The sequence below is a fragment of the Castor canadensis genome, chromosome 11 (assembly GCF_047511655.1).
Source record: "Castor canadensis chromosome 11, mCasCan1.hap1v2, whole genome shotgun sequence".
In the NCBI taxonomy this organism is placed as follows: Eukaryota; Metazoa; Chordata; class Mammalia; order Rodentia; family Castoridae; genus Castor; species Castor canadensis.
This window is the reverse complement of record NC_133396.1, coordinates 8,306,636-8,320,366: the sequence shown is the minus strand read 5'-3', so window position 1 is coordinate 8,320,366 and position 13,731 is coordinate 8,306,636. Positions and strand designations below refer to the sequence as shown.

General features: G+C 46.3%; 1 protein-coding gene across 10 annotated transcripts in view; it reads right to left on the bottom strand.

Annotated features, from left to right (window-relative positions):
- Slc39a11 (solute carrier family 39 member 11) overlaps positions 1–13,731 on the bottom strand; it is a 349,955-nt gene that overhangs the window by 232,655 nt on the left and 103,569 nt on the right. For 4 of the 10 annotated variants that reach the window (XM_074045239.1, XM_074045244.1, XM_074045240.1 and 1 more), the window contains one exon: positions 4,841–5,063. In XM_074045239.1, coding sequence (XP_073901340.1) covers positions 4,841–5,063 — 223 coding nt within the window. The remainder of the gene's footprint in view (positions 1–4,840; positions 5,064–13,731) is intronic. The other 6 variants (XM_074045241.1, XM_074045245.1, XM_074045243.1 and 3 more) reach the window with 2 other exon arrangements.

Here is a 13,731-nt window from a genome sequence, read left to right as displayed (position 1 = left end):
CATACATCAAAACACCACATTGTACCCAAGAAATATATATCATTATTATTCATTGTTTAAACATAAAATTAAAATTTTTTAATTTAAAAAAAGAAATGGTCATGCTGGGTTAAGATGGACCCTGAACCCAAAAACTGGTGCCTTTGTAAGAGAAAGGAGTGGAAGTTCAGGGCATAAGTACACAGAGACACAGACACCCATGTCACAATGACGAATGGGACATAGACTAGAGGTCCCAAGGACCTCTGGGAGCCATAAGAAGTTAGGAGACACAAGGAAGGGTCATCTCTCAGAGCCTTCAGAGAAAGCATGACTTGCTAACACCTTGATTTCAAACCCTGACACTCCTGAACTGTAAGAGAATAGATTTCTGGCTGTCACTGGAAGCTGCCAGGCTCGTAGCATTTTGTGATAGTAGCCACAGAGAAAGGGACAAGGTCAGGAGAGCACTTTTGACTGCATTTTCACACTACTCTCCCCAAAAGTTCCCCGGGCCCATTGTCTCAGATAATGGGGGCACCCTGTAATTTCACTGGCCGAGGGTACACACCTGCCAGCAATCTTATACCATCAGACTTCAAATCATTTGCCTTGCTTGCTAGTTTCTCTCCATCTGAGTGACTTCTCAGCTTCACTCTAGTCTTCTCCATCCTATTTCCCAGCATTCCTAGTGCTCCCAGGTCAGGCTAACATAGCAGCTAGAAATACAGCAAGAGAATCTGAAAGACAGAAACACAGAGAGCCAGGTTCTCTTGTCACATGGTTGTCTCCTTTAGGTTGACAACCAGCCATAGGAAGACAACGTTTCAAAGCAAAATAATTTAGTACTATGATGGGCTGAATTGTGTGACCCCCCGCCCACCACTGTCCAGATTCACGCTGAAGTCCTAATGCCCAGTATCTCAAAATGTAACTGTATTTGGAGACAGGACTTTAATGGTGGTTAATTCAGGTAAAATGAGGTCATTAGGGTGAGTCCTAAGACTGTGGAACTAGACAGATTATGGAGAAGGAGGTTGGAACAGATACACAGAGGTACAACCATGTGGAGACACAGGGAAAAGATGGCCACCCACAAACCAAGGAAGAGACACCCCAGGAGAAACCAACCTACTCTGCCACCACTTTGCTCTTAGACTTCCGGCCTCCAGAGTGAATGAGGGAAAGAATTTCTGTTGCTTGGGCCTCCCAGAGTGTGCTCTTCTAAGAGCAGTCCAAGCTGACTTAGATAAATGCCAAACTGCCTGCAGGCCAGACCACATGAAAATGCACTCTGAAATGACTGGCTAGCTCAGAAAATCAGGACTACCTTTTAAAAAGAAAAGAAAAATGGCAAGGAAGTGGGGAAAGTGCTGTTTGAGTACTAAGCATTTCTCAGATCAAGTGTAACACTCTTTGGAAGCCAAAGAATCTATAAAGTATCTGCCTGGTAAGAGACCACCAGCCAGGACATGCTCAATAGGACCTGTTCAATAAGGTATGTCTGCATTACTTTCTTTCTTAACACCCATGATACTAGGAAGCTCCTGGCAATTGTTGTTCTTGTTGTTGTTAATTTGCTCTCATTCCTCTGTAAAAAGTTTTGCATGCACATTTCAATAACCATTCTGTCCCATTCCCACCTTTTTAATAAAAAAATAGCCTGGGTTACAGGCCCCGATCCAGGCAGGAGGGTTGCTAATAAGTGGGGTGGGGGAGTCTAACTTAGCTGAAAGCAGGAAATTGAGGCAAAAAACCCAAGACCTAGAACACAATGGAGTCATGAAGACATGCAGTGTGGTGTGAGATATAGCCCTTTGCCTTCCAAAAGCACACATGTACACAAAAGACTTACACAAAATTCCAAGAGGCTCATGAACCCTTTGGTGCCCACAAACAGACCTCCAATGTGATCCTTTACCTAATTTATCAACAATGTAATTGTTCACAGAGATGTACATATTAAAATGTTCTCTGCTGCATCCTTCATAATAACAAAAGACTGGAAAGAGTCTAAAGGATTATCAATTTTGCAATGTCATGGCCAGTAATAAGAATGGGAGGGATCTAGAGGTGCCCCATACAATGCCAAAATGTATAGTCAAGTGCAAAATCACAAGGTATAGACAGTGGGTTAGTTATGGTTGCATAGATATAGCATTCCTTAAGAACACTCAATGAAATAGAAGCAGTGTCTGTGTCTGAAATGGGGGACTAAGCCATAAGTGACCTGAGGTTGGGAACAAACTTAATTTTTAATTCTTGTTATTACATTTTAAATGAAAAGAAAGATAACTGGAATGGATGGATGGATGGATGGATGGATGGATGGATAAAGAGAGGTAGAAAGGGGGGAAGGAGAGATACAGGGGAAGAAAGGGGAAGAAGAAACAGAGGGCAGGAGAAGGAAAGGGAGAGGAAGGGAGGGAAGGAAGGAAGCATGAAGAGAGAGAGAGAGAGAGAGAGAGACTACAGTTTTAAATTTTAAAAGAACCTCTGGCCTAGCTAAATCCCAAAATATCCCCAGTCTTGAGAATAGCTGATATCGTAAAATGTTTGGCATAAGACATAAATAGGAGAGTTATCTCATAAATGCTTTGCCCCGCTTGCCTGCTGCTACCACTCAGAGCAGCTGAACTTCCCTCCCACAGGGTGGCTTTTCCTCTTGCTGAACCAATTACAGGACATGATAACAGCAGCACCAATATTATTTTTTAAAGGCTGATGTTTCTCACTAAATACCCATTAAACCAATCTCCTTGCTCCAGTTACAGGGAGCTTAAGGGCAAATCCAGATGGTACAAATAATGCACATTCAGGCTCTGTGTGCATGAGGCTGGTCATCAAATAACCATTATCAGTGTTGAGAGTCCCCAGATGCCTGACAGCACAGGTGTGTCCAGGTGAGAAGAGATGGCTGGGTGCTCTCGGGCTGGGCAAACCATCTATGTACTTCATAAGAGCTGCATTTGCCTCTGTATCTGAACAGTTAGCAACAACTAGGAGGGTTGCCTGGTAACCTAGCAACAGGCTGTGCCTGGTGTTCAGAAGCAGGGGAGGGAACGGCATCTCCGACTACACAGCCCCAGCACCACTTAATCCTGGCTTGCCCAAGAAGAGCCAGCAATTCCCAAGGCTCTCCTGCAGAGCTGGCTCCCCCCAGCCCTATCCTTGCCATGGTTCCACTGGAAAAGGTCCATGGAAAAGGATGTTTGATTGACTGGCACTGAATCTCCACCACACCTCCCACCCGCAGGGCTTTAAAGATAAATAATAGAGATGTGAGGACGATCCCCAGGATTGATTGGGTTGATCTGGCTGGCTAGACAGGTGTCCTCTTCCTCCCAAAGCTTCTAGAACAACCTTCCCTAATGGAGAAGGACTGTTCTTCAGTCAAGGGCATACAAGTAGCTGTGCTCCTCTGCTAGCTCCTTCAAATGAGCTCAAGATGAACAATGGGATGGAATAAAGTCTAGTCAACTTTCTCATACTATAGAAAGCTCAGAATCAGGACTGCAAAGCCTGCAAAGGCACACACAGGAGCGGAAGCAGCATTGCCACTGAGAAGCCACAGAAAGGCCATGTGCCTGTGTGCACAGAACTTGGCAGGAAAAAATGACAATTTTAGGGGAGTACGACAACCAGTCGCATCACCAGAGACAGCCTTTGACTACACTTGGAGAAAAGGGAACAGCAAACAACACCTCAGTCATTCTAATTTAAGCTGGGTAAGATGTGTGACTGGAGGCAGAGGGCAGCTGTGGCATTCCAACCGTCTACTGCTTGAGCTCCTATGAGATGAACCTTACTTCCTCTTTATATCTCACGCAGGAAGTCATGGGAGGCAGGCAGGATTAACCAGAGTGGAGAAGACATTCCAGGTCCCCATGAATAATGCACACAGGACAGAATCTGAACACAGACCATTGAGCTCAGGCTATGGGTCGGCTGTAGCTTGCCTTCTTACATTTGCTTTTTCTGAGCACTGAACATCATCTTATCCTAGAGATGGTGAAAACACCAAACTGAAAGGCCAGCATGGGGAGGTGAAAGGCCTTTGTCCCCTTCCATCACTCCCATGAAGACAGTGACCTGTTGCCAACATGTGCTTCTTCAACTCACTCAGCAGAACATGCCATGTAAGTAGGGAGGTACTATTCTCAACGGCGTCCAAGAGTTATAGAAGTGGGAGACCTAAGGGCAGACACATCAAAGCACCTGGGACCTCCAGGATCAAACTAAGACTTCCTAAATAAATTCAAAAGAAAAAGACAGGCAGGTGGACTCTCCTCGAAGGAGCCAAATGCCCCCAGCAAAAAACAACTCCCAGGCATGTAGGGGAGAAGGCTGCCCCAAAGGCTGGAAGTAACACATCCCACAACATGAACAACTTCTCAAAGGGAAAGCAGCCCAGCCCAGCCGGTGCCTCCAGGATTCAGGAATTGCTACCCAATTCCTCTCAAGAGTCTGTTCTCGCTAATGCAACAGAAAAGGTGTGGCTTTGCCACCACTGTCTTTAGTTTTTCTGGCTCCAAATAATATCAGTGAGAGACACCTTCACCGTTTCCCAAATAAATCAAGATGATTGTAACATAAACAAAAAGAGGCATGCAAGATCCGTCAGAGAGAGGGGAAATGGAGAGACCAAAGCCGATTTTCTAAACCCAAATCAGCTCCATCCCCATCACACTGACACCTGTCAACTCATCCAAGTTAGACAGAGGAGCAAAAAGTACCACTCATTACTGCAAGTACACTGTGTAGGTGGTTTCCAGAACAAATGAGAAATGAGGGTACTGGGCCAGAATACCAGTTTAGCTCTGAACAGTGAGTGAACAACCTGTAAGGGCAGACAGAGCACCTGGCATTTCCCCCATCCTTCTACCACCAGCCACGATCTGCATTGCCTGGTACGGCTCAGCGTCTGTGGCAGGAAGCTTGCCTGAAAGAAGCCCAGTGCTACCTATCCGGATGGAAAGTGCACTCTCAGGGAGCAGCAGCGAGGGGCCCTCGGGATCAGACTTCTTCACCAACACAGGGTCCAAGTTCAGTGCCAGGGCCGTCTGGGGGTCTTCTGCTGCACCCTGAAACAAGAAGCAATACTGTCACTAAAGCACCTTCACTCCCTTCATCCTCTGACCCTTCTAGCCCACAGATACCAAGGCAAATGACCTGTGTCTGCCCAGGGCTAAGCTGGGCCCTTGCCTGAGGCCACTTCAGGCCAGAGTGGATCATTAGGAAGATGGGAAGTTGGCAAACAGTGGGGGTGGGGAGGAATGAAGAAAATTTTGGGGGTTCTAAAACAGAACACTGGGGAGTTGATGTTAATCCTAGAAATGGGAAAACATATATACTGGGAAACATAGAGGCCCACACACCAAACCCCAGGACAGAACTCATCACTGCTGGCACAATGAGCTTAGCTTCTACCCTCTCAACAGAACGCTATAGGGCTGGCCATGGTGGTGAACACCTGTATTCCCAGCACTCAGGATGCTGAGGCAGGAGGATCTAGAGTTCAAGGCCAGTCTAGGCTACATAGCAAGAAGAAGGAGGAGGAGGAAAAGGGATAAGGGAAGGGGAGTAGGAAGAGGAAGATGAGGTAGAGGAGAAAGAAGAAGAAGAAGAGGAGGAGGAGATAGAGGGAAAAGAAGGAGTAAGGGAGAGGAAAAGGGAAAATGGACAAGGAAGAAGAAGAAACAGTCCATAAGGCCAGTTCTCTCATATGATAGCCTCAGTATAGGATCCAAGGTCAATATGTTTAGGAAGTCACCATCTTTGCATTGCTCATGAGATCAAAAGAGGAAGAGACCCAAACAAATGCATTTCCAAGAGAGAAAATAGTGAAAGTCCCAAAGAACACACATATATGGAGTTAAAGCAACGAAGCCACTTATCCGTGTTATCTTTACTCAATTGAACTATTTGACATTAACCAGGCAAAGGTGTACATTTGGTCCCCATGTTTAATAAACATTTCTTGACCGTCAATTTTGTGGAAACTAGGTGAACAAGACCAAGTTCCAGTTCTTATGAAGCTTCCTTCAAGTTAGGAGCAAGCAGAGACATAATAAACCATGACCTCCTCTCCAGAAGCCATCAGTGGCAACCACACCACTGACAGTACCCAGGATCTCATCAGGAATGAGGCAGGTGAGGGGCTCAACCAGCTACACAACACCTTCACCTTCATCTGAAGACCTAGTAGGAGCTGAGGAAGATAGGTAGCACCATCGTCAGGGGCAAAAAACCCAGCAGTTATTTCTTGAAAACCAGATTTCACAATCTGTCCAGGTGCCTGTGGCTATATATCATGAATGAGATAGTTTACAAACAATACTTATCACCATCTGGAAGTTAGGAAGACCAAGATCAGGGGATGGGCAGACCCCACATCTGGTCAGGGCCCACCGTCTCTTCCTTCTCTTCCTCCTCCTGATCTCCTTCCCCTTTTTCTTCTTCTTTTTCCTGTGTAGTTTGAGTCACAGATAGCAACTTGGAGCCATGTCCCCTCATGGTGGAAGGGACTCGAAATCCCTCTCAGGTGTCTTTTATTGGGGCACTAATTCCACCTACTGAGGGCTCCACCTTCCCAAAGGCCCCACCTCTTAAAGCCACCATAGAGATTAGGATTTCAACAGAGGAATTTTGAGGGAACATAAAACATTCACACTCCAGGACCCAGCAAAAATAGTTTCAAACAAATAGAAATTTCCACTTACAATATGTGACACTAATATGAGATAAAGGCTTATGATGCAGTCACAGAAATGTATGCATTTCTAAGAACAGAAAAACCCTCTCCTTAGTTTCCTTACGTTTCTTCCATGAAGAACTTTCTGAGAAGCTTTGGCAGGCTGTGTCTTGTGCATACACACACACACACACACACACACACACACACACACACACACACCCTTTCTTATTTTCTCATGGCCATCAAGGATAAGAAATAGACCTAAAGATTCAGATATTTCCAACTAAATATTAAAATGATTCATAGCTCTTTCTCATGTCTTCTCATTTCTCTAATGAACTGATATCATCTGAATTCCTCATTTGCTACATCCTCTGTCATGAATTTTAATGAGTGCCAACATCTCATTTAACCTTGATTTAAAAGTTTAAAAAAAAAAGAAGCCTCTAGCCCTGTTTGGCCGCCACCAACACAGTCCTCGGGTCCTCTGCTGAATCCTGGGAAAGCCCCTTTGGTCACAGCAAGAGACAGCAGGCACTCTACATCATGGTCACGGCTGGCACTACAGATGGACGGGATCCTGGGCCCAGAAGAGGCTCTGAGCAGCCCACTCCACGCCTCTGCAGAAACCCCCTGCAGCCACCCTCCAGTGACAGCTGGTGTCTGTGTGATGTGCCATGGGCCACAGAGCCTCAGCTCTTTGTTTGTTTATGTGCTTTAATTATTTCTAATTCTACATCTCGGCTGACATCTGAGGGACCACTGTGGCACTAAAAGATGCGTCTCACCATGAAAGTGTGTCAGCTGACTTTCCTTCCTTTGTCTTCCTTCTTTTTATGATGTGATTGATGCAGAACTGGGGGAAAGATGGAAAGGGAACCGCTTCATTGTGTGCCAAGCTGAGGCTGCTCATTCAATGTGTGGCTGGCAGAGAGACACCTGGTTTAATTTAGAACAGTGGTTTTCAGCTGATTTTACACACCCCACCTCCCCGGGACCTTTGACAAAAGGGCATCTTTGGATGTCACACGTGGGTGGGCAGTGCTGGTAGTATCTCTAGTGGGCAGAGGCCAGGGATGCTACTTAAAACCCTACAACATACAGGACAGGCCCTACAGCAAAGAACGCACCAGCTAAATGTGAATAGTGCCAGGCTAGAAGCCCACCTTTAGAGAGACTTTAGATGAACAGGACCCAAAAGCTCCCTGTATTACTACAGAATAATGCTGGGAACTCACAGACTTTTTACTCTAACGAGAAGAATTTTGCCACTTCCTCTGGGAACACTGTCTGCCCTTATGTACTCAGTAAATTTTTAATTAAGCATCAATGTGTGCCTGAGCAGTTCCAGCTCCTTTGATACGAAAGAGCTAAGTCCTGTATCCTCATGAATCTTTCCTTCTCCTTCAACAGACCATAATAAACCCATTGACAGACTGAAAAAAAACAAGAGGCCCAGATAGTGACAATGTTAAGGAGGAAAATGAGCTCTGTGCAGATCCTCTGTGTAGCCATCCTCCTACAGGGGCTTTCAGAAATTCAAATGAGCTCGCCCATTATTCACAGTGGACAGGGCGGGCTCCTTGGGTTACAATGTATGAGGAAGCCTCTCTGAGAAAGTGACTTTTGAGCAAAGACGTGAAAATAGGGGAAAATAAAAATTAATACCCGCTTCCCCTCCAGATCCTTCTACCCCTCCATCAGTCTGTATTCTGGTGGTTGCTCTGATTTGTATCAGTGTTTGAGGAAGCAGGGGAAGGGTACTAAAAAAAAATCCCACCCCAACTTCACCTAGAAGCCCCTTTGAAAAGCTAGACCAGGACCCAGCATATCCCACCTGTGTCCACCCGACCTGTACCACCACCATGAGCTCCACCAACCACTTAGCCTTAAAAAGGGTGGGGCACCATTCACAAGAGCTAAGCTGTGGGCCCATCAACAGATGAAAGAATGAAAAAAATGTGGTATATATACACAATAGACTGCTACTCAGCCAGAAAGAAGGATGAAATCCTGTTATTTGCAGGAAAATGGATGGAACTGGAGGACCTGATGTAAAGTGGAATAAGCCAGACACAAAATGACAAGTACTGCCTGTTCTCACTCATATGTGGAAACTAACAATGTCTGCCCAAGAGGAGTGGTGACTACTAGAGATTGTGAAGGGTGCATGGGGCAGGGGGTTTAGACTTGATCAGTGCATGCTGCAGGCATGATTAGAAATATCACACTGAATCTCATTCATATGTACAGTTAATCTGTGTTCATTTTTAGAAAAGAATGGGGCAGGTGTGCAACATGGGAGCTACAGAAGCATCTCAGAGGGCTGAGCAGGGCAGCACCTCCCACATCCCCACACCTGGCAACTCCCTCCACCTGCCTTTGACCCCAGCCTCCCAGGGCTCCTTTCACACTCCCTCCTGGGAGTCCCAGCATTCCTCCCTATTCCCCACTCTCAAATGCTGATGAGGAAAACAGATAAAATATGGCTCCCTCAACTTCCAGGAACAGCCTGTTTTTGGTGGCTTTCCCTAATGTCCCTGGCAGTGGGGGTAAAGTCAGGTGGTACCTGTTAGGCCAAGATGGCTCTCGACCTGGTGGACTGACACCACTGTTCCCCCAGGCAACTCTGTCTGCCTGCCAGGCAGCTGGGCCGCAGGTGAAGTTTTCTACCCAGGTGAGAACACAGTCTTCGATAAACACAGCCTGGGCAGGAGGGACAAAGAACAGAAGGAGACAGTCCTTCTTTACTTTTCCCCTCATCTTCACTTGCTGTTCTTCCCTCCATTTCTGGGGCTAATTTATTTTAACCTCCCTAATGCTTCCTTACTCGCACTACCTCACTCAATTCTGTAACCCTGAGGGGTAGGCTAGAGGGGAGTGCATGTTCCCTTCCAGGGCAGGCATGTGACTGATGCCAACTGACTTTCCACACAGCCCTGAGGGTGCTTGGCTGCTCATGAGGGGTTATGAGTCACCCGCCTCCCTGTCCCCACCACAGCGCAGGAAGGCCAGGGAGGTTTGAATAGCTCAGGATTGCTGTGTTACCTTGCAATCCCAAATGGCACTGTGCCAAAAACAAGGGCTTATTCCCAAGTTGCATGAATGGTCTCTTTCCTTCTCCACCATTCCCTCCCCTAAGCTTCTCTCTCTCTCTTTCTCTTTCTCTCTCTCCTCTCTCTTTCTCTCCTCTCTCTCTCTCTCTCTCTCTCTCTCTCTCTCTCTCTCTCTCCCCCAATTCCACACAATTCTCCAAACCCAGCTCGGTACTGAAAACCAAGAGTAGACCACTGGAGGCAGGAAAGAGCACCCATCCAGGGCCACAGAGCTGGAGATTTCCGTCATTTTATGATGGAGTTATTATCATGATTATCATTACTATTATCATGCGTGGTTTAGGGCCAGTCTCTGGCTCAGAATAAACAGGGCAATTTTCCACCCACTCTGGGAAGGGCACGCAAAGAAGCAGGAGCTGAGAAGGAGGAGAAGACAGGAAGTGGGAAGAAGAAGCAAGACGGGTGAAATGAAGTGGCAGTGGAGGGCAGAATCAGGGAAACAGTTCTGTGATATGCCTTATATTAGGACAAAAAGCCACAGGAAACTGCAGGCACATACATCTCCTTCAAGAAAGGAAATTCACAGGGTGAATATTATACACACATGTATGAATAAAAACAGCGCAATGAAACCCACCAAAACTGTTAAAAAGGAGGGAGAGAAGGGAGAGTGGTTAAGAGTAATAAAGTCAGGGTGAATTTAATCGAGTATATTGTATACATGTTGTAAATATTGCAATGAAACCCTTTCGTACAATTAATCGATGCTAATAAAAAAATTTTTTAAATAAAATAAAATCCAGATGCTATTCATCATGGTTTGCTGTCCAGCGATAAGAAAGAGAACTGCTGATTAGTGAGCTCCAGAGCCCTAAAAGAAATGAGTCACCAAAGGAATAAGCTAGAATATCACTGATGGTAAACTAAAGTCCCTGCTACCCCCAAAATTCACTGCAGACAGCTGGACACGTTTGCTCCAAGTTGCAATAGCTACCTATGTTTTATATCACCTGCTCTCTGGTTCTTCCTTACTGGGGTCTCATAGCTACAGAGGGAAGCAGACCAAGCCTGATACCCACAGTGTGGAGAAGGGAGAAACCTGACCTTTCTAAGCCCACACACACCTGTGTTGGCACGTGGGGTGGGGGAGCTCTTCGATCTTGGTCCCTGGTATTGTCCAACCCAGGCTGTGTGGACTCTGAGCTTCCTGGGCCCCCTGGAGTGAAGGCTCTTTAAATGAGGGCTGCCAACAGGTCAGAACTCCTAGAGGAAGAGAAAGGCCAGGGGATTAACTGGCACCCCTGCCAGACTCCTCTAAAACAAGGCTGAGTCAGGATGCTACACCAAGGGGAGAGAGGACCAGGGACCAGGAAAGGAACTTCACTCCCAGGGACCCAGGCATTGATGGGGTAGGGTCTGCAGGCCACCTGCCTGGGGCCTTGCTGGAGCCCTACCTCTTCCCCACCCCCACCTCCCGACATCCGCACTTAACCCAGACACATGAGGTGACCTTGAATAATTGATGCTGTTTTTATGACTGAGACATTGCCATAATAATGACACTTGTAACACAATCTTAAATTATTCTATATAATGGGAAAAAATTAAATGTCACCCCTGATCACCAGCTAGAATATGGATGACGCTTACATAATAGATGACCTTCTCTGGAGGGAAGCCTGGCATGGCCTGCTGCCCAGGGCCAGGCTGGCTCAGGTGACAAGCAGCCAGCCTCAAAGCAAATGGGGATAACAGAGTGGTGTAGACACTGAGGTGGAGTGCACAGTCCTGCCTCAGGTCTTAAGGCCAACTGTCCTCCTTGCCTCAGTTTATCTATACAATCAGGGATTGCGGGTCATAGTCAGGAGCTCTAGAAGTAAGGAGAATGACAATTCAAAATACTGGATTCCTAGGCTTTTTTTTTTTTTTTTGGTGGTACTGGAGTTTGAACTCACGGCCCTGTGCTTGCTAGGCAGGCACTCTACCACTTGAGCCTCCGGCCCATTTTGTTTTAATTATTTTTCAGATAGAGTCTTGAATTTTTACTGTTGGCCAACCAAGAACTGCGATCCTCCTAGCTATTGCTCCTGCATAGCTGGGGTAACAGGCATGAGCCACCACGCCCAGCTCCTTCTGGCTTTCAAAGTACAATTTCTCTTGCCTTGTCTAGAACACCAAGATTGCACCTTTAACTGAGCTTCAGTCCCTTGTCCTTACCAAAACAACACTACATCCGATCAACTTTAAATTGAGGCAGGTTTAAAGCTCTCAATCACTCCCTGCTTGAGACTTTCAAAATCCTGGCTGAAGAAGAAGAACCTCACTTCCAGGAAGGCTTGCTGGATCACTCAGCCTTGTCTGGATCAAATGTCCCCACTCTGTCCGCCCCTGACATCCCAAGCTTGCTTCTGTCATTCATTTACCAAACTGAAAAGTAGCTTTTCAGGTTTGTTGACCATTCAAAACCACAAGGTTCTTACAGCAGAGGTCGTATGAGCTGAGGCTCCACTGTCAGGACCCTGTACTCTGTGTAACATAAAAAAGCTCTGAAAGGGGAGAGAAATGCTGCCCACCATGGACAGCCAAGATCTGGGAGACCACGGAGGGGTTCAGCCGTGAGAGATGAGAGGGATTCCTGCAGAGAGCGTTAGAAAGAGATTAAATAAATCATGATATCCCAGCTGATGGCAAAACGCATGGCTTTCTGGACTGGGGGTGTGACTCAGGTGGTAGAGCACCTGCTTTGCAAGCATGAGGCCTGGAGTTCAAACCCCAGTTCCAAAAAAAAAAAAAAAAAAGCACAGCTTTTCTATGCTCTAGAAGACTGTGTGTGACCATCAACATCAGTCCTGAGACCACCTGAGGACGGGTAGCCTGGGACTCTCCGCCCAAAGTGCCCAAAGTGTCCAGCTCCACTCCCCCGTCAGGCAGAAAGGAAGCAACCAAGGCAGCTCCTTGTTAAGGCTGGATTTTTCTACTGGAAACCCAGGCCACATCTTCCAGCTTCCTCCATCTCATCCTGGACCTCAGCATGAAGCCCCATCACGGAAGCAGTTGGTTATGGAAATTCAGCTATATTTAAATGGTGGGAGCGTGCTATTACTCAAGCCACCTTTGGAGGGGCAAAACCTTCTCCTATTTCTGATGCCAAATTACTATTCATAATCAAGCCTATTTTATTACATAAAACAGATTTTAAAGCACCACACAGCTCTGCAAAGACAGACACAGGTCTGTGAGGATCTGCAAAGGTAGCCCTCCAGCCACCAGGTAGACAGCCCTGTGCTCATAGTCCAGAGAGCTGGGAGTCCCAGCAGCGTGGGTGGCAGAGAGGCAGATGTAGCAGAGTTTTCCAAGCCATTACACTATTTCTTTTAGCTCGATGTGTGATTTTTTTGGTGGGGAGATGGAAACATAGTGGAAGGGGTGAACTTGTCCAGGTACGCTATATGCATGTGTAGAACTGTCACAATGAAGTCCCCTCATATTTCTAATGAATGATAACTAGAAATTAAATTTTAAAATGTAATTTTCCCTAAAACAATGGAAATCTAGAAGAACACAAGTGCCTAAGTATCACAAGGTTATTGCTTTCTAATCCACCCTTAGTGATTGATTACTCAATGCTTTTAATCAAATCCTAGACCTAGTCTTAGATGTCATTAAAACACACCCATCTCATCCCCTCAGACTTTTCTGGCTTCTCAACAGTCTGAGACTCTCCAGCCATCTTCGTAGACAACTTTTTCTGCCCATACTGAGGACACTGGAGCCCTCGTATCTTCCCATAAAAATACACGTGTTTCAGGTACGTATTGCTAAGGTAACAAAACATCCCAAAATGGGTAACTTAAAACTACCACCAGTTATTATTGCTGTGGAGTCAGCCAGGCATTGCTGCTGACCTTCCTGGGGTGCCTGTGTGTCTGGTCAGCTGGTGGCTCACTCAGGGCGGGTGGTCTGGCAAGACAGGCTGACAGCTGGCTGAGAAACAGCCCA